Source organism: Corvus kubaryi, unplaced genomic scaffold (genome assembly GCF_017639235.1).
Source record: "Corvus kubaryi isolate FWS band 111438036 unplaced genomic scaffold, C.kubaryi_AGA036_p1.0 132, whole genome shotgun sequence".
Classification (NCBI taxonomy): domain Eukaryota; kingdom Metazoa; phylum Chordata; class Aves; order Passeriformes; family Corvidae; genus Corvus; species Corvus kubaryi.
The window spans coordinates 7304861-7326571 of NW_024580666.1; the positions used below are offsets into that span (position 1 = coordinate 7304861).

At 42.9% G+C, this 21711-nt stretch overlaps 1 protein-coding gene across 1 annotated transcript in view; it reads left to right on the forward strand.

Annotated features, from left to right (window-relative positions):
- Positions 1-21711, forward strand: part of RAB31 (RAB31, member RAS oncogene family) — a 66732-nt gene that overhangs the window by 5958 nt on the left and 39063 nt on the right. The window contains exon 2 of the mRNA XM_042031519.1: positions 20988-21067. Coding sequence (XP_041887453.1) covers positions 20988-21067 — 80 coding nt within the window. The remainder of the gene's footprint in view (positions 1-20987; positions 21068-21711) is intronic.

Consider the following 21711-nt stretch of genomic DNA (forward strand, 5'->3'; position numbering starts at 1 on the left):
TGTTTATAAATTACAGTGCTGGTGCATTTTGCTTGTGTTGGGTTGTGTCTGAGCTGGCTACAGTATGGATGCTGCAGACTGCAAGTGCCATACAGGCTGGGTAGATGTATTCTTGACATATTTTGTCTAAAATTTCTCAAGTTAATTGCTTGTTGAGAGAAGCATTTACAGGGAGGCTGGAGCTGTAACTCTGCTGCTCTTGTTCTTTTGCCTCCCTGCTGCTCCTTCTTGCAAATGCCATTTGCCCAGCCTTCAGGGCTGTTAGACCCTCCAGGGACTGCTGTTAGTCATGGATTTCCTGGCCACATCTCTGTTCAGATAAGATCAGGACAGGCACTTTTTTTTTCATTTCCTGCGCTGTGGTTTTGAGGGGAAGGCAGAGGGGCACATTGAAGTGAACACAACTGGCTTTAGCAGGTTTGCGCTGTCACAGAATGATGGAATGGTTTGAGTTGGAAGGGACCTTAAAGATCATCTGGTTCCAACCTTGCTGCCATGAGCAGGGTCATCTTCCACTAGAGCAGGCTGCTGTTGACCCCACCTTCCCCACAGTTCAGGTGCTGCCTCAGAAAACTGAGTGCAGGGCAAGGGGTTTCTCCTCAACTTTGATGGCTCGCCAGCCTCCACTGATGGGGGGACTGGTTTTGGAGCTGCGCTCTCCATCCAGAGATCTGGAGCTTCCTCTGCTCATGTTTTTCTCAAGCTGTTTCTGGGGCCAGCCGAGTGCCCAACACATGGATAGAGGTACCTTTGGGAAAGGAGGTGGGAAACTGGGTAGAGTTCGTCTACCCACAAGCTGCCTACAAGTCTTTCCTCAATCCAGTGCTAATCACACCTATGGGTTAGATCGTCATGAGTTGGATCATCCCATGCTCTTTGGAGAGAGCAGAGCAAGCCTTCAGTGCTTTGCTCCTTGTTATGTCCCCCTCCTACCTTCTGATTGTAGGCCAGGGGCAGCTCCTGTGAATATAACTCTGCAGCCCCTCACCAGAAGGTGTCTGGAGCTGCCATGGGACACATGCTTCCGAAGTAAACCAAAATAAAAGATGTTTCTATTCTTACGGAGTTGTTTTTCTTCTCACTACGTGCCTTGTAGAGGCTGGGCAGTGGTGTCAAGGTCAAGGTGAAAGGAAATTTTTAAAATTCCATCTCAATTTGTTAGATGCCAGGAAAGGGACACATTCCAGTTTTCTTCTGAAACATCTTGTACACCCTTTCCATGAATGCTCGCAGTTTTGAACAGCACTGCCAAAAGACAAATCCCAGCTTTAGAAAGCTGCCAGTGGAGGTGGATGGGAGGCTGACTGGGAGCACAGCCTTGTGTAAGCACATGCCAGTGGTTGATTTATGGTCTCTGGCCTTGCAGGGCTGCTCTGAAAGCTGAACAACAGGCAGTGGAACAAACGCTTTTTATTTTCGCCTGGATATTTTTAAACAAAAATGCTGGTTAGTGCATGGCTTTTATATTTTTTGGAGGAGAGGGTAGAGAAGTTATGGTTTTTCACTTTTTGTTTTGGCCAGAGTATGTTCTTATTTGGGCAACATGTGGAAGTGCCTGTGCATGAAATCCAGCCACTAAATACTTTGTGTCCCTGAGTTATTGTTTCCTCCTTTGTCAGCAGAGTGACAGGATGCTGCAGACGTCATTGGGTGTCCCGGTTGGACCCGTCAGGGGACCGTAGTCCCTGCAGGGAACTATAAAAAACTGTAAATGATAAATATCAGGCCTTTACAGGAATTCACCTACAGTTAGGGACTCTCTGAAGCAGATTCTCCTTTCCTTTAAAGCCTGTCTGTAGAGCCAAAATGAGTTACCAGTGATTCCTAAAGTGGGTTTAATTGTGAAAAAAAAATTGAATTTGGGGCCCATTGAATTCTGCAGCAAACAAAACTTAAGTGTTGATAGGATCTCATGGTTCTTCAGCAAAGCTGTGCTTCTGGGTGACAGGATGTGTCTGAATCACTTGCATCTCCTTCCACGCTCACTGGTGACCTGTGGGATACAACTGGAATAGCTTTAACCTTCTCTATCTCACGCTTGTAATTAGTAGCTGATAACTCATCTCCAGTACTGCCATTGTGTGAATTCTCGAGATCTACCCATTTCCTACTGTGAGGGAATTCAGTGTCAGAAAAGGAATCCTTAGGAGTTTGGTCAACATCTGGTGTGTGCCAACACAGAGAAGCTATACTGGGAATCACTGGACTTACCGAAGACTGATTGAAAAGAGCATTTCCTTGAATGTGGTCTGGTGTCACACCAAGGCTCAGCTAGACTCTTGAGACTTTAATTTTTAACTACTTGATTTAGAGGGGTGAAAGTGCATTGTCACTATGGTCAATAGTTTAGGATTTAGAAGCATATTACAACTGAAATATTTGAGGTGTTGGTAAATGTACAGTCACAGTTTTAATTTTGAGCATCTTCTACTATCTGTGGAAGCAAATACTAATTTTTTTTGCCTTAGGCAGTCTCTGTTAATAAAGAAACCCTAAACCACCAAAAAAATGAACCTCTCACTGACTGATACACACCACTATCAGCTTCTAAGGCTGCACTTCTACTTTGTGGCTGGATGAATCTGGCAGCTGATTAATTCCTGGAGGGATTTAGAAAATGAGAACGGGAATATGTTCTTCCTTGAATAGGAAGCCCATTATCTGTCTTTTTTTTCCCCTTTTCCTTTGCATACTAAATATAAGTATTTAAGTACCTATTTTAAGAATAATAATATCAACACTTGGAATATACCTTGTTAAAGCTGATATGAACAGGAAGCCTCCAACCACTTTTAGGCCAGAAGTCGTTCATGGTGCATAGTCCATGTGGACTTCAGCCTTTTCAATACTGTGCAGACAAGCTTGCTTTTAGGATATTAATTTTGTGAGTTTGCTACAAACATGGGGGTTTTTGCTACATTATCCCTTACACCAGCAGTTTTCTTTCTTGGATGTTACTGCTCTTGTGGAAAATCCAAGGAAAGTTGAACTTCATTTTTGTCTTGGTTTGCTTAAATGTCAGTGAGGGAATTAAACCTTCTATTCAAGTATTGTGAGTCCAGCAGCAGAGTGTGGTTTATGTGAATAGTCTTCAGAATCAATTGCTCTGTCCTTTGATGTTTATTTTTTTCTGCCTTGGATATTTTTGTTTATTTTTTTTCCTGCAGAGTGTGCTTGAAAAGAATAAATGCATGCCAGGGCATTAGACAGACAGTAGGAGCATGTTTTATGTGACAAAAATGGCAGTTGGATAAAACCAGATAACATAAATTTGATTTGAGATTATGTTACTGAAACCCTAATCTGAGTAGCATCCTTAGGCATATGTTTGATTCTAAGCATTAGGGTAATCCCTCTTCAGCAGAGTATCAGGGTACATCCTTCAGCCTTTCCTGAGTGGGCTAAATTGAATTCCGTGCTTAAAGCCCAGCATTTGCTCTAATGCACAGCTGAATGCACTGCTGTGTGGAGAGTAAGATAAAATGTTTAAGTAAATTAAGTATTTAGATAACACAGCTCATGATTGATTCCCATCATTTGACATTAAAATCGGATAGAGTAGCTCAGTTCTACCTCAGTTTTGTGGCTGGGTTTGCCTTCTCCCGTAGGCTGATGCGGATAAAGAGAGAAAGCAAGCCTTTGACACCCTAAATCCAAATTTAAAAAGATTGTCAGAAGGAGAGTGGTAGCCCTGCAGCCTTAGAAGTTCTTCAGGAATAGTTTATCACCAAAGAATGGTTTGGGTTGGAAGGGACCTTAAAGATCATCTCATTGCAGTCCTGCTGCTGTGGGCAGGGACACCTTCCTGTAGGCAGCATTGCTCAGGGCCTTGAACACTTGTGAGGATGTGCAGACAAGTAGAAAAAGGGGTGTAGAAGTTGGCATCGAGGAGATTTGGAGGAACAGAACAGATAAAGACAGAGACTAAAGGAGGAGGAGGTGGAGTATTGAAACTGACACTGAGGGAGAACATCAGGGAGTATTGTGGGGGGACTGATGAGAGGGAATGAGGAACACAGAGGAGTAAAGTGAGGAGCAAGGGAAAGAGAAGCTGAGGATAATAGAAAGCTGGACAGAGCAAACCAACAAAGGGTAGTAGAAATAGTAACATTGGGTGAAAAAACCCTGCCACTTCTCCCTCAGTTTTAGCCTTCAGTTTCCTTTTTAATTATTTTGAAGCCCTGACTTTGTCTTAGTGCTGTTTCATTTGTGTTTCAAAACACTTTTGGCCAGTGGAGCCTGCAGAATTGTTACTTGCATTGCTTTAAATTAAGCTGTCTCTCTCAACTAGTCAAGAACACTGTCACAGATGTGACAAAGGAAAGCTCTGGTAGGATTCCATTGGCCAATTGAGATGCCTTCCTCAATCCCTGTGCCTGTTGTTCTGCCATGTCTGAGATCTGGGGGAACTTCGGAGTCAGTTCCATGTAGTCCCAAACACTCAGGCTGTGACGCTGGAAATGTGTTTAGTATCCAGACAGTCTGTCCTGAGGGTGGCTCCTCAGTACCTTCTGTGTGGCTCAGTCTTTTCCTACTTTGGAGGAAAAGATAAAATGTACTCTTCTTCTACCCCTTTGTCCTCTGAGAAGGAGGACAATATACTAAATTGCATGGTTTAACATTCCATTTGAAATGTTCCTGGAGTATTTTCAGTTGAGATTTGCAAAGTCCATACACTTTTGAACATTTCTGGTTTCCAAATTCTGAGTGATGGTGAAAAAAATCGGCCAGGTGAATAAAAACTTCCTTCTTCAAGTCAGTTGTAAGTTAGATACTGATTTCCAAGTTATTTTTGTGATGGAGAGAAGCAGGTGCCTTAACAATAAGAGCAACAAAACTTGGTTTTGCTTAAGGGCTTTTCCCTAAAAATTTGAATTTCATGGCACTAGTGCTGCTGATACCTTGAGAGGCCTCCTAGAAACAGAGACTAGACAAGAATAAGGGAATACAAGTAGGTATTTATTTGAAAGGCCTTCAAAGGTACCTCCTGGGGCCAGAGGCTATTGCCCAGATGGACCCCAAGATGGATGACCGGTCACAAGTTCTTCACACTTTTATAGGTTTGGTTCATTTGCATATCAGGGTTAATTCTCCAATTAAAGCTTCAGTTTAATGATGTAATTCCCCTCATCTTGACCCCCTCTCAAAGGCTTTTGGTTTATACTTTTTGGGCCTAGGACGGTCTGGGTGTCCTCGAAGAGCAGGCCCGGAGAGGCTTTGTTATGTCTACCTAACACAAGAGAGCAGAAGTTAACAGGCTACAAGAAACTTCAGAGTTACACACTAAGCAGTACAGGATTTGAAAAATATAAAAGTTAAAACCTAAGGCATCACTAGCAGCTTTTAGAAATTGCTGTGTTTCATTCCTGATGAAATCAATGGGAGGTGAACACATTCAAGAAGTCACCTGCTTAAGGGCTACAGCCTTGTGCTGATAATTTCTCCCATTTAGGAGCCTGTTTGGTGCAGATAGCTTTACGTTCAGTAACTTCACAGCAGCACACAGTAAATCCACAGATAAAAAACTTAGCCCTGGGTTTTAGTATACCGTGCTTGCTGTTACCTCTTCTGTTTACTTGCATGACTGATAGAGGGGAAAGGACCAGGTGGGTGTTCATGTGATGCTGTTTAAAGTAAGTGTGATGTTTGCTGTCTTGGGGAAAACTTTACATCCAGGCAAGAGTTGAAATGAATATGAAATCACTACTAATGGAGGTTAATTAAACCTAACAGTTGGGTGAAACATTTCTTAACACAGATTTAGGTTTAGGCAAACTTCTTATTGTCCATTCGCAGTCCTGCACATAAATTCAGGAAATGGAAACCCCCAGTTTCAAAGATTTTAGACCTCTCCTTCATGTCACCTCTTAATGTCCTCACGGATGCATAGTATCTATATGTAATTTGCAGTTAATTTTAAATAAAAAGTAATGGCAAATTTCAGAAACTCTCAACTTGTCCCCTTCCCCTCATACCCCCTGGAGAAGATGTGTTTCAGTGTGTCTGGAAGGCTGATGGAGGTGGTTTTCCAAAGGCTGGCAAATGGTAAGAGCAGCTTGCGTGAAGAGGGTGCCATTAGCAGCTGGGCAGCCTTCAGGCTGCTGATGAAGGAGAGCAACTCACACCTTAGATTGTCACCAGAGGCTGCTGATTTTACAGGTTGTTGTATCAGCTAAAAGGAGCTGATAAGCAGAGGCAGAGTTTCCGGCAATAAATCCGTGTATGAACTCTTTAGTTCAGTTGCTGTCCCACACTTGAGGTGTTTCCTGACCCGCTCAAGGCTGATGGTGTCTGGCTGCCTTTGGCCAGTAGAGACCAGAGGAAGAGTTACTAGCTTCTAGTTGTTGGTAGGTGACATACCCAGTACCAGGGTTCTGCTAATTTGGAGCAAAGATCTGTGGCCATGAGGCTGGTTCCTGTTTGTTAGAGGAAATGTTAGTTTTTATAGCTGCCCCCTGAAACTGCCTTCTTCCTCTCTGTTGCTGCAAGGGACAAGGGATTGGGCTTTCTTGTCTCCATGCCTGATGTTTTCGGCTGGTGTTTCAGGTGGAACTCATAATTTATGTGGCTTTTTTCTTCCTCTCTGGTATGCAGGTGGGATAGTTACAAATTGGGAGGAGTATGTCTGAACATTGAATTGAATAGGGCTTATTGAGCCTGAATGGACAAATCTGAAGGTAATTGAGCCTTTTTACAATTTTTCCAGGCAATTGCTGGACAGTTTTTATACTAGTGAAATAGTAAGCTGAACACAAGAGCCATTTCATCAGATGCTGTGGTTGATGGGCATATTGTTGCTTCTGTAAGAGCCACTGCTGTCATTTAATAAAAGAAAAAGACTGTTGGTACTTGTAGGCAATCTGCAATATGAAATTACAGTGTTTGGATTGGATTAGCAGTTTCATTGGCTGGAAGATGTTCAATATCTTCTATGTTGGGACAGGAATATAAATTACTTTGTTTTCATGTTTACTAGGTGGCACTAACAAGCCTGTATTTCTAAATTATGGCCCCTAATGATAGGATTTGACAATTAAAGAGGTAGGGTGTTGGAGTATGAACAGAAACTTGTGCCAAATAGCAATTCAAGTCAAAGATTTTCTCCTCATCATACTGGTATTTTGAAAGTTTCATCTGCTACAATGTGTGTGGGGAAGGTTCACTTAGGAAAAGAACTTGGTTTGGAAAGAGCTACACAGAATTGTTTATCCCATTTTTTTGCTGGCAAATTGTACTTGAAAACAACATTTGACAGGATGCTGTTGCCTAATGTGTTTACTTAACTATGAAAACCTCAGGTTATTTATGCATCTAGTCTGAAAACTAAATTTAGTTTCTCTGATCACTGCATTGCACAATAGTGATGAAGGATATTTAACCAAATTGTTCTGCTGGTATGTGTGCATGTGGCCAACAGAGATAAAACCCCTGCAGTCAATACTCGTTATCACTGACAATTCGAGGTACAGTGACTTGTGTGTTACTTCCCTTACCTAATTTTTCAAGTTCAGAGACAATTATGAGGATTTCTAAGTTGATACTATTCACACATTTTTACTGTATCTTTAAATAGGAATTTCTCTGCGGGAGGAGTAGTACATCGAGTGGATTTTTGTGACTGCAAGTGTATTTTGAGACAGAGTGGGTAGGAAAGGGATGACATCATGGAGATGTTAAAAAGTCTCCCAAATTTGTCTAGAAAATGAACTCTGACAATTGGAATTGCCAAAATCCAGGCATTACTATTAATAAAATTGCATAGGCATTAAAGCTGGACTTGCAGTTTTAATTTATTTTTACTTCAGCTTTATTTAGCTCCTCCCAGTCGAGGTTTGACTTGCTGGAGAGATCTGGGAAGTTGGCTTTTAGTTCCTACTTCATTGATGGGGAGACTGTGACCCATCTGTGACACCACCAGCAGGAATGTTCCTGTGGTAAACCAGGGCCCATTTTTCATCCTCACCTGAAAAATGAAGTGGTGAACATTGGAGAGGTCATGCTTAAGTGTGTGTGGTGGAGCTCAGATGGGAAATCAGCAAACTGGCAGCAGGGAGATGTCATTAGGGTGAGCTGGGGTGGTAGGAGAGCATGCCATGGAGTGCGGGTGTGCAGTCCCCGAGGGAAGCTGGGAATGCCCCATCCCTGGAAGCGTTCAGGACCAGGTTGGACGGGACTTTGAGAAACTTGATCTAGTGGAAGGTGTCCCTGTCCATGGCAAGGGGGATGGAACTAGATGATTTCTGAGGTTCCTTTCATCCCAAACCATTCTGTGATTCTGTAACACGCTTTCTTACCACTTGCAGAGCACCTGTCAGGGTGGGTTTCGTGGGTTTATCTGCTGGTCCGTGTTATACCGTGGTCAGGAGGATCCTATGATCCAGTGGTCAGTAAAAGGCAATTAGAGGTACAGTTCTTGTTTGGATGATAGTGACTCCATAAAATCCCATAGCTATAGGTCTCCTAAAAATTAACCCAAAAATTTCCGCTCTGTGGCATACAACATTTTTGATAGTGTGCAGGTTTGGGTGGGGTTTTGTGGGTTTTTTCCTTTCTTTGTTCATTAATACAATAAATTAATTGTGCGATAGGGGCATTCCTTTGAAGCTGCCTTTGCCATACAGTACCCATTGCCACACTGGGCTCCGCAAGGTGGTACCAGCAGTGGGAGATACCTGGAATTCCAAGGGAAGGTGCTCAGGCACTCTTCTTTCTGTCTCTGTCTGTCTCACCTTTCTAGTTCTTGGAACTTCATTATGCTGTCCTCTTTCCCTCCTTACCCAGGCTTTTGACTCCCAACTCACGTGAGGAATTCACTCAGTGGCCCTTTCTCCTCTGCTCCCCTCTCAGCATGGCCAAGTGGACCCGGTTCCCTCCTCCCGTAGTCCCAGGAGTCACCAGGTGGTGCTATTGCCCACTTAAATGCCCTGCCTCGCATTGCAGCACAGCCCGGCCCTTGCAGAAGGGTTTGATGGTGTTTGGTTTTGTGATGGAGCTTTCTTTGGTGGGCAGCTGTGTCAGGTAGTGCGAGGGGTCTTGTTTCTTGCCACGGGTTCAGTCTTGAGTCAGTTTTATTGACGCAGAGTTGTTTTCTGTGACTTTATAAGCCAGTGCCTTGTTTGACAGTGAGGCCCCCCAAAGGCTGGACTGCTTCTACACAGCTTGTGACCACACTGTTGTGCTCAAAAGCTGCTTCACTGCAGTGTGAAGCATAAGCAAGTCTCATTAAGGGTACCCTCGGGCTTCGTATTGCTGGGTCCCCTGTTGAATCCCGTGCAATCCCGTGGATTTTTGCTCATTCCTTGGCATGTGCTGCTAGTCCAAAGGAGATTTGTGTCTGTGACCCTTCAAAGGTGCTCTTCTTCTTTCTCCTTTCATCCTCTCATCTTATTAGCCAGCCAGATTGATACCAACTTATTTGCAGCTGGTTTTTATAGAGATCATGCTCCTACTTGAAACTGTAGAGGCAGTTCAAAACATGGAGTCAAGCTTCTTAAGTGAATAGCCAGTGCCCCCAAAAGCCACCATTTGAGATGAAGGAATGCAAATAAACTTCAGGTTCCTTCTTCCTTTTCACCAGGCTAAGCAATTCTCTCTCTGCAGCCGCCCGTACTGCATGCTGTCAAGGGCATAAGAAATTGATTGAGATTCTGCTCTTTGATTTCAATTTAAAATCCTCCATTTCTCTTGGCAGTTCAGCTGCTGTTCTGAATTTGATAACTTGTGTGCAAAGAGGAAGGAAGGGCGTAAGAAAAGACACAGAGAGTTAGCTGGAAATTTGATGTGGGGAAGCAGTTTCTAAATAATATTAGCAACAATCAAATGCTGTTATCTTTGCTGTCCATGTTGCTCATGGTGGTGTAGCACTGTGGTTAGCTTGCACTTTGTATGATAAGATGCAGTGATTAAGCATAAATACTGGAATTAGAATATGGATTTGGGTTTTGGGTTGGCTTTTGGTTGGTTGGTTGTTTTTTTTTACCAGAGTAGGTGAGCTCTAAAAATTGCAAAGCAGAGGTAGGTTGGCTGCAGCATTAATTTTATTTCTGAAGAATAGTTCTGTTGTCCTTTTCCCTCCACAGCCCCTTGTCTCATAAATAAAGATCACTTTGTATTCCTGTGCCAGCTTCATAGACAAAGGAGTTGGCAGGTTGTGGAGGAGCAGCACAGTTTGTAAGTCCTGGAAGAGTAAATGTGCAGCAGACACATGGAACGCTTTGCTGGGGCAATGAATATCACTCCAGGCTGGGGCATGAACAGATCAAGAGCAGCCCTGCTGAGAAGGACCTGAGGATTCTGCTGGATGAGAGGCTGGACATGAGCTGTCAATGTGCACTTGCAGCCCAGAAAGCCAAACACATCCTGGACTGCATCCAAAGCAGGGTGGGCAGCAGGGCGAGGGAGGTGATTCTGCCCCTCTACTCTGCTCTGGTGAGACCCCACCTGCAGTGCTGCATCCAGCTCTGGGAGCCCCAGCACAGGAAGGACACAGATCTGCTGGAACAAGTCCAGAGGAGGCCACCAAGATGATTAGAGGGATGGAACACCTCTCATACAACAAAAGGCTGAGACAACTGGAATTGTTCAGCCAAGAGAAGGCTTCAGGGTGACCTAATTGAAGCCTTCCAGTACCTGAAGGGAGCCTACAAGAAAGATGGAGTGGGCATTTTACAAGGGCATGTTGTGGCAGGACAAAGATGAATGGATTCAAACAAAAAGATAGTAGGTTTGTATTAGATATCAGGAGGAAGTTTTTCACTCTGAGGGTGGTGAGGCACTGGAACAGGTTGCCCAGTGCTGTGGATGCCCCATCCCTGGAAGTGTGCAAGGCCAGGCTGGACGGAGCTCTGAGCAACCTGGTCTGTTGAAAGATGTCCCTGCCCATGGTAGGTGGCTGGGAAGTAGATGATTTTTGCGGTCCCTTTCTATGATTCTGTGATTCTTCAGGCTGCAGCTACAATTCTCCATGCCATCAACCCAGCATAAAGAGCTTGGGATTGGAGCCCTAGTGGTGATAGCAGAATAATGCCAATTATCTTGGAAACACTCTAGGAAAGTCTTCGGTTTTATATAATATTACACACATTAATATATCAATGTCTCTGGCAAAGTGAATTTTGTGCTAGCATTAGCTACAATAAAGACATTAGCTGCTCTTCAGTCTGTCTTATCTCTGGCCAGGCACATCGCTTTGGTAGGATGATAAAGTGCTTTTGGCTATCAGTGCTTGCTTTTGTACTTTACAGTTTGGTGTTGCTTGGGATCTTTGGGTATGTCTTTGGTAACAGTAGATAGTTGAAGAGATTGTAACTAGTATTGCAGTCTGGGAGTGAGAGAGGGATGGAAATACTCTGTTTTGTCTATAAGAGAGAAAAGGATGTAGCAAAATATTTTAAAAAGTGTATTTGCAACTTGGGCATTAGGGGTTTTTGTTGTCCCTGAGAGATAACTGGGCTGGGATCTGGTGAAGGGGACCTGTGACTCTGAAGAAACTTGATAACTCCAAAGAAGCCTACAAATCACCAGGACCAGTAGGACTGCATTCTCTGGCTCCAGGCATGGCAGATGCTGGAGCAGCTTTGCAGGCCTGAATTTAATTCTACAGGAGGATGTGTGCAGGATGTATGTGGAAGGAAACCACACGCTGAATAATCACACTGCTAAGGGCACCAAACCTGGTAAGGCAGCAGGCATTTGGCTTTGGGGACTGGTTGGGAACAGAAGTGGCCAGGGCTGTAGACTCCCTTCAGCTTTGGGGTGAAGCAGGTGGTCGGTCACTGTATATGTTTTGCTAATGGATGTGGACTGAAGGAAAACAAACCAAGAGAAGGGATCAGATGATGTTTTGCATTCAGAGGTGTATTAGGTTTCCATGGCAAGGTTTTGGTAGTGGGGGGCTGCAGGGGTGGCTCCTGTGAGAAGCTGCCAGAAGCTTCCCAGGTGTCCTACGGAGCCAATGCCAGCTGGCTCCAGGATGGACCTAATACTGGCCAAGGCCAAGTCCATCACTGATGGTGGTAGTGGCTAAGAAACAGAAAAAACTACTGCATGAGTGGATTGCAGCCAGAGGGAAGAGTAAGAATATGTCAGAGAAAGAGCTCTGCAGACTCCAGGATCAGTGGAGAAGGAGAGGGACGGGGTACTCCAGGCATCAGTGCAGAGACTCCCCTGCAGCCTGGGTGCAGCCCATGGTGAGGCAGCTGTGCCCCTGCAGCCCATGGAGGTCCATGATGGAGCAGAGATCCTCCTGCAGCCTGTGGAGGGGACCATGCTGGAAAAGGTGGATGCCTGAGGGAAACTGTGGCCCCATGGAAAATCCATGCAGGAGCAGGCTCCTGCCAGGACCTGTGGACCCATGAAGAGAGGAGCCCACACTGGAACGACTTTGCTGGCCTGACTTGCGGCTCCATGGGGGACCCACACTGGAGCTGTCTGTGCCTGAAGAACTGCACCCCATGGGAAGAGACCATGCTGGAACAGTTTGTGAAGAACTGCACCACACAGGAAGGACTCAGGTTGGAGCAGAGGAAGGATGTGAGGAGTCCTTCCCCTGAGGAGGAGTGAGAGGCAGAGACAATGCTCTGGTGGGGAGCAGGTAGAGAAATTTGGAGTAAAGTTAAGCTCAGGAAGAAGGGAGGGGTGGGGAAGGTGTTTTAATTTTTATTTTTCGTTATCCTACTTTGATTTGATTGGCAATAAATTAAATTAATTTCCCCATTTCAAGTCTATTTTGCCCATGGCAGTAGTTGGTGAGTGATCTCTCCCTGTCCTTATTTCAACCCACAGGTTTTTTGTTATATTTTTTCTCCCCTGCCCAGCTGAGGAGGGGAGTGATAGGATGGCTTTGGTGGGCACCTGGTTTCCAGGCAGCAGCAGCCCACCACAGGGAGCCAGATACATTAAGCCCTGACTGGTAAATGTTTTCCTGTTTTAAAACAGCCAGTAGAAGTATACAGGAGGTATTGAAGACGCATCTAAATACCAAACAAACTCAGCGCTCGACTATCTTAAACCACTTAAATAGCTCTTTGTTACTGTACTGCCTGAATGCTTTACAATTATCACTGGTTTCCATCCCCATAATGCTGTTACAAGGTAAAATCAAATAACTATTTTCATATAACAGCTAGTGATCTGAGAACAATCGAGCCAAGAATTCCTGTGCCAAATGCAGTTCTTGCAGCACTAGGAGGAAGGATTGCATTCTGATACAACAGGACTGACCTGATTGTGGGTAGAACAAGTGCTGCACTTTTAAGTGTAGAGGGAATTAATATAATTCTAATGTGCTCCAGAGGAAAAAGTCTTGATTCTGTAGCTAATTTGTGCTCTGCAACAGCAGTGTTGGCCTGAAAGCAATTAGAAATGATGCGTGGGGTTTTTTACTGTGTGGGAGTTAGCATAGGTCATCCTAACTTAGTGGGAGCAATATACCAACTGACTTAAAAGATACCTTTGCTACCATGAGTTTAAATAAGGGAATGCAACAAAGGGAAGTGCAAATAGGGATGTTCTTGTAAAGTTCACACAGGGACCAAAAGAGCTGTGGTGGTTCCTACTGAAGTGAGACACTGCAGAATCCAGCCAGGATAAACCCACCAGAGGAGGCCAGTGCTGGCCATCCTCCCTCTCGAAATAGAGTTGCAGTGAGGTCCATGTGTTTGTGCTGGGATCGTGGGCGACTGGGTTCCAATGTTCAATACTAGTGGTGTTGTTTATTTGGCAAGTACCCTTCACTCCAGAAAGTGCATGATAGCAAAATTACCCTTCTGGGGGCCAACTCTGGTCCTAGTTCTTCCCTTTCAAAAATTTACTTTGCAGATGAGTATTCCCCCAGATCTTTGCAGAAATTCCTTGAAGGTCACTGGTGGTATAATGCCATAAAATTGGAATTTACAGAAATCATTAGTGACCTGAATGAGATGCCTGTATTTTGACTGCAGAAGTGAGGCTTCAGAGCAGCTGTACCTGCATCCCTTCGGTTCAGGCTGAAGCCTCGGGCAGTTTTGTGTTGGTGAAGCAGCTGAGAGCCAGTGTGTGAGTCTAAGAGCTGCTCTTGTATTTTCATCTGTGCAATTATGCAGTGATAGCTTTGCTCACTTGATACATCTTGCAGATGGAAAAACTGAAGAAAGGTGAGAAGCTTTTTGCACTTCTTCCTAGACGCCGCTCCGCAGTGCATGGCTTCACTTTCCCTGGGACAAGCCTGACACTTGGCAGATGCAGTTCAGTCCCAGGGGTGTCTCTGAACCTCAGTCTCCTGCAAAGTATTTCTCCTTACAGCAATGTTTTCAGACAACTGAAAGTGATACCCAAACACAGGGAGGGGTGAGGATGTGTTTAAGGTTAGCAAAAAGTTCATTGGGTAGAGTAATTCTTGGATTAAAATACTGCCCTTGGAAAGTGCAGTCAGGAATCTGTTGTGCATAACTCTTCCTTGTATGTTCGTACAGTTGATAAAAGTCCAAAGGCAGTTTCAGATGTGTTTCAAGCTGCCTGTCACAGCCTTCCAGAGCAGCTGTAACTGGATTAGTAAGACATGGAAAGTATTGCAATGCTACCTGCATTTGATCATCTGAGTAATGATTAAAATGTTAAAGGCAGGCATAGAGGACTAAAGCAGGCTAGAAATTGCCAAGCTTTAATTTATTTTTCAGCTTGTTGCTTTTTTACCTCCACTGGAATTTAAAAGACAGCCGTAATCCGTACTCAGCCTCACCATGTCACATGCCTTTGGGTTAAGAGCTGGCAACCCTGAAAGCATTCAAGATGCAGGTTGGATATCTCAGTGCTGCATGCCAGACCTTTCCTGAGGAGTGACATTCCTCCTAGACACCAGGCTTGACCAGAGCTGTGCTTACATTACTGCTAAAGCCCAGCTATACTTTACAGTGCAGGCCTTGCAATTTGTTTGATGATAGCTAATGAAATGCAAACCATTTAGCAGTTTCGAGATGCGATTACACTGCTGTGAATTTTCAGATTCCATCAAAGTCCTGCTGAGGGTAATGGGAATGGGCCAGGGTGATTCAACCGTAAATCAAAAACAAAAGCGTGGCCAATTCTGACAGTGGAAAGAAGAGCTGTTTAAATGTGCAGAAGGTGATCTGCCAAGTCAAAACCAGCTGCACTTTACAGAGCTACTGGAATGAATGGTCTCTCTGCATTTGTATTTTTTTTGTGACTCATTGATTATTTTTCTTCCCCTAAAGTTTAAACTCCGTCTTTCTACCTCAGGTTTGCCTGGCCAGTTGCAAAGGTTTTCAGTGCCTTTTTTTGGTATATAAAATATCAAATGCACTGATAATAAAGGACAGTTTTCTCATTTTTTGTAATTTCATACCAAGTCAGGTGTTTTCAACTGTACATCTTTAATTCTTCAACAGTGAAAGCTCTACTTGAGCAAGACAAGGACCTCTCCTTCCCCTCTGCACTAGCACTGGCAGGAATCAAATGAGTAGAACAAAAAGTGGAATTTAACTTGGGAAATCTTGAGCATAAACTGGCTCCTCTGTTATTTCTCAGTTAGGAATGAATCAGCCAAGAGTGTCTGGTGGTGTGAATGTGTAACAGGGAGCCAGGAATTGTTGCTTCTCTTAACAACGAGGAGCAGCCAGCATCCTCTCTGAGCAGATCATCTTCCAGGATAGTGGGACAGCTTTTTGACTGCACCCCGACGTTCTGTATGTTTCATCAAGGGTGGTTGGTAGGTCAGCTTTTGGGGAGCCTGACACAAATGGGCTCTGAGGAGCAGATGCATTCCTGCTGTGAGATGCAGGGAAGTCCTGCTGAATTTGATGGAAGCCGCATGAGCTGTGGAATCAGTTTCTGGCTTATGGGAAAGGATAAAGATTTGTCAGGTCCGAATGTTTCTCATATTATTATTGAAATAACATCTTCTTTGCCTGGGGATTTTTGAGCACTTAGTATTAATACCCTCCAGGTTGCTAGGGCTCATTCTTCTTCCGATCTGTAATACTAACTCATGTTAAACCCTGTCAGATTTAATGAGACCTGTCTGTAGCTCATGTCTCAGTGACTCTTAGTTATTGTGAGAAATGTTTTGAAGGGACAGACATTTTTAATTTTTAAACATTTTTACAAATTCAGACTGTAAATTTGATTGAATCCTGGCTTTGTCCAAGCTGTTGAGAAAGCTTCCTTCCGAAGGAGCTGTGTGTGGGATCCCTATTTATATAGAGGTCAGTTCTCCATTGCTTCTTAATGCAGATTTTTGTGGTGTATCTCAACCTTCCTTTAAAGCTGAAATGGGAAGTTAGTCATGAGATCTGTGGTGGTTACAAGCCAGATGTTATTTTTTTCTTTTTTTTCCTTACTTTGCAACTGGAAGGGACAGAGGGCAGTTTCTTCAGTATGTTCATTCTTACGGTGCCATTTCCTCATGTGAAGTGCTGCCTAGTGTTCTTGTTTGGTTTGTATTTTCAAAATCCTAGAGTCGTAAAAGGATTTTTATATGGTTTATCTAGTTTTACGCATACTTGGGAAGCCCTGTGTGTTAACATAGCACAAAAAGACTCTGCATAGTCAAGACTAAAAAAGCTCTTGCAGCAGTGTGCATAATTACAGGGCTGCTGTTTAGTCACCAGTCATGATATGTGTGGATTTTTTTGTGAATTCAACATTCATTCCATTTTAGATGTAAAAAAAAAAAGACATTAAGAGATTAATTTACTCAGCACAGTAGGGCTTGACCCTGAATGTATTAAAAGCTATTATAATATCAAGGCTTAACACTAACAGCCTAATCAGGGATGTGTTTACAGGGTACTATAGATGCCTCCAATTTGGAAAAGTGCTTGGAGGACTAGGCCCTATGTGCAAAGATGTAAATGAGACATCCAGATTTAAATTAAAGAACTAAATTTTTCTGCATTAGCTTTTTCTGCTGGGATAAATGTGTTTGGAACAATAGACAGAGGAATATACCAAATGCCTATTTGTAACGGGAAAATGGTTTTCTTTTTTAATATATTGCTCATATTAAACTATTTTTTTCTGCTTTATTTTTTTATCCCCTGTAAGCTGCTGCAAATCAGCCAGAAGAAATCAGCAGCTCAGTTGTTGTTTGCCTGCAAATGAGTTGCCAGCATCCCGTAATGCTGCTAGCTTGAAATACAGTCTCATCTCCTTTACGGTAATGAGAGCTGAGGAGAGCCAAGTGGGGTGGTTCCCCGGGAGCAGGAGTGTGGGTGGAAACCCTGTTTTCTGTGGCATTCTGGTCTCCGTTCTGGTGCTCTTAAATTCCTCACACCTAAGTCTGCTGGTAAGGGATTTTGAAAGAACAGAGAATGTATTTTCTGGGGTTAAAGGGTAAAAATCTAGAATTAGTCATGCTTGCATTGGTTCCTTCTCTTTTTCAGAAACATCTGATACAGTTTCAGATTTTTAAATCCATTTTGCTGACCAGGGGAGATTCTGAAGTTGTAGCTACTTACTCTGGTGAACTAATTAATTGTGCCTCACTTATTGTGAATTACATTTCTGCCTCTTTCCTTCCTCCCCACACCACCCACTTTGCTTATCTTGCTACAATGTGGTTTGTAACTGATATTTTGTAAGTGTGCTAGGAGGCTTATGAAAAGGAGAAAAGCAAAATATGTAGTTGGTTCCTTAAGTGACTTGTGAAAACCTTGATTCACAATAATTATTTTCTATTTATTAATTTCTTGCCCCTTCTTTCCTGGGTTGGTATGCTCTTTATCGTGACGAGTCAATGAGTATAGTGCTGAAGCCCTTGGGTTTCCTGTGAATGAGGATTTTTCTGAAGAATTGCAGGATCTGTTCCTTCAAGTGTCAACATAACTCCTGAGGGCATGTTCTCAGTTTCTGAAACTTGTTCAATCCACTTTGCTCGGTGCTGCCATGACCTTTTGCATAAGCCAAGATGTTATATCTTCATGTATGTTTGATGTTACATGTACACCAACATCAAGTAAAACAAAACAGAAAAAAAGATTAGAGGGTGTAATAGCAGAACTCTGAGAACTGGAAAAATAAATTTCTGTATGCCTGAATGTTACCCAGCCATGCGGCTTGAAAAATCTTCTATAATCCTTTAAAAAAAAGAACAAAACAAGGCAGATCATCCCCATCAGATGTTAGAAAAATGGCTTTATGTAGAGCAAGACCATATAGTAAGGTACAAAGCAGATGGTTGCAGGAAAGGTTTATACAGCCTTAGCAAGGAGGTTTAATTTCAATGCATTGCTGAGAAGCAAACACTTTTTCTACTTCTTTGAAGCAACAACTCTGCTTTCCTTGTCTTCTGTGAGAGACTTGAAAGATAGTTCCCTGTTGTCAGTAAAAGTTAAGGTCTCATTAGCTGTTTTCAAGTTGTTGTATAATGTTTATACACTCTGATTTGCTTTGCTTTCAGGCAGGTGAATGTCTTGATTGATGGGCGTCAGTACAATTTTCAGTAACATGGACTGAACACTGTCTAAGTAGTTTTAAATTCCATGCTGGAATGATAATCACTGCCTTAAGTGGGAAGCCTTTTCTATTTTACTTCCTTCCCCTCTATGCTCTAATTATACTCTGGTAGATGGTGGTTTGCATCCTCCAGGCAACAAGAGGAAGCTGGGAGTGCTTGTTTCAACTGAACCCCCCTGGTGCAATAAATTGCCTGGCTCCTGGAAAGCACCAGCCACTGGCTGCAGCAGTGCTTGTCCTAAAAGCAGGTTTGCTTGTGGTCCAAGCCCATTGGTTTCACTCCAGTTACTCGAGGGGTATATTTAACCCTCTTGGTAGTGCAAGCAACCGCAGGAGCAAAGGGTAAGAAAGCCTTTAGGCTTCTGGAGGGCTGTTGGTGTGCCTGGCATATGCTTAAGTTTAACTGTGCTCATTGTGAGATGCAAAAGGAATAGAAACTTTGAAAGGTCCTTTAACGTTATCATGAAACATTAGTCAGAGCCACGAACTGAAAGATGAAGAGGTTCCAGGAAAATGAGCTAAGCTTTAATCCATGCTTGTGGATGTCACGTCCCTGCCAGAGACCAGGCTCCTCTTGTAATTGCAGCTGCCGTTCTGAGTGACCCGTCAGGGGAGCTGGAGGAAGCAGATGAAACTAAAGCATCATCAGGTCACCGGAACCAATGTCTAGTTTCGAACACAGTGGAAAAAATGCTGTCCCCACAAGAGGGACGTGTAATTCCTCGCAACCAGTAGGTGGTAATTCTAGTTTCTCTACACCATTTAAAATCTGGGAAAAGAATTAGATCCTCAATTTCAGGGCAGAGGAGTTTTTAAATTTTTTTTTTTTTACTGTGTTCTGCCATCCTGGTGTAGTAATTATAGAGCAATATCAGCTGGAATTGATAATGAAAGCAAAATTTGGGAATAGTAACAGGATGTGTTACTGCTATTGATCAAAGGCTACAGTGGTGTTTATGAACACTGCTCCTCTCTTTGATCTTTTTTTCCTATTGATTGAACAGAGTAGATAAACAACTGTCTGTGTAGCATGAGCATTTATTATGGCTTTTAAGCTGACTAAGGACAGCTTTGAATTAAATATGAGAGTTTAAATGATAGTTTTCTAATAAGTGCTGTCTGTAGACTTTGGCGTGACAATATAGTTTCATGTCTGAGTGGTGAAAGGAAATGTAAATACAGACATTCTTTTTCTTTCTTATTCAAGAAGAAGACAACATATCGCAAAATTGATTATAGGAGAGGCAGAAGTGCTATTTTTGATGTGTAGTTACGTGGGGGCAAAAGCTGCTTTTTAAAAAATATATAGTTATGTGTGTTGTGCTGTTAACAAACTATTGTATTGGCATTTTTCAGGAGTGTTGTGTAAATTAGTCATCTTAAAATGTGGATACAAATGGAACTACAGTCTGGTAGTTCTGCAATCACTTCAATGAAATTAATAGAAAACTTTCTATTGACTGTTTAATGAGTTAGATTGGACCCTGGGCTGTCATTGTTAATGTCTTGGAAAGGTCAAGATCGATTTCCTGGCATCCTTTTTGTCTCTAAGGAGGCTCTTTGCAATTCTTTAGAAGACTTAGCGATATTGTTATTCCTCTTCTTGATAATACTCTGTATAATTTGAGTTCTATCTACCATCCAAGGCTTTGGGCAAAAACAGACAGACCGAAAAATGCTGCATTTTAGGGAAGTTGTTTGTATCTTAAATGCCTAAAATAGTATTTCTGCATGATTGCAAGTTTTCTCCTACCCCTTCAGGTTATTTTGAATTTTATTCCAGTGCTGTACTGCTCTTATTTTTCCCTACTGATTTGGTGTATTAAAAGAAAAAAACCAACAAACTATTCCTGCAAATGGAATCAGCCTGCCATGTTGCAGTGTAGAAAGTAAGCTGTGTTGTGTTTAAAGTAATGCTCTTTCACTGCAGTCCTCTAACATGGGATGCACAGGGAGAGCCGCACATCTCTGGGGATCCAAATCTTTGTATTGCTACCTTTTCAAAACCACCCAAAGCTTCTGCAAAGTTTCCACCAAGTGGGCTTGTTCATCTTGCTATGAAAAGGTTATTTCCACTAAATCAGTGCTGTCAGAGTGCTAAAATGTTGGTGTTATTAGTCTGTTTTGGAAGCTTGCTTGGGCTGGCCTTGCAGCAGGCCTGAATGAGATTGTTTCTCTGACTCTGCGGGTAATGCGCCGTGTGTTGGAAAGCACGGGGTTTGCTTGTACAAGCAAATGGCCATGCTGGATGGACTGCAGTAACTTGCAACAGGAATATAAAATCCACCCAATAAAATAGAAGGCTTGGAGAGAAGGGAGTCCTGGGAAGAGGGCCAGGGATATTCACTCACAATGCTGATGTTTGAAAAGGACATGTCCTCACTTTTCTTCTGAAATGTGTGATGTGCCCCGCTTGCCACAAGACAGGAAGAAAGAGTCAAATATTAATTCTTGAAAATAATCAAGTGAAGTATTGACATCTAGGGTCTCCTAGATATGACTTCATGACTCACTGTCATGCTTTCTTTGATTTTCAGGATACTGGGGTTGGGAAATCGAGCATCGTTTGTCGGTTTGTCCAGGACCACTTTGATCATAATATTAGTCCTACTATTGGGTAAGTACCACATATAATATCACTTCAGTTTTCACTGGTCAGTGAGGTTTCAAATCAGATCCTTGAGTGATTTAAGTCCTAAGGTCCTACAGCCAAAACAGTCCAAAGTGGGAAGCTCTTGACAAGACAAAAACCAAAACTGCACAACCCAAGAAGCTGTGATCTGCACAATGATCAGGTCATCCCGAAGCTGAGTAATGGCAGGAAGACCATGGGAAGCCCTTCAAGTATCCTTGTTGAGTGCCCTGGTAGGCTCTGCTGGAACATGGACAGTGTCTGTTTCCACATATGGATGGGCTTCTGTCTAAGTTTAGGATGTGTCACATTGTCCTTTCTTAAAATAGGGACAATGCAATTTAAACTAAGTATGATTAATTTATACTGCTTCTTTAAAAAATACTAAGCTTCCATATATCAGACCATCAGAATCCCAATAGTCCTGTAGTAGATTCTAATTCAGTTTTTTTTTTTCTTTTAGTATCCTAGAGACAAATCTTCCAAGTCCAGTGCGACCTGGAAAATTTTTAAAGTTATGGATCTCTTATGGGAAAGGAAGCTACTATGGAATGTACAGAAAGGAGGAATTTGGGGGGAAAGGGCTGATCTGTCGTCTGTGAAGGATTGGTATTGGTTGCTGTGTTGTT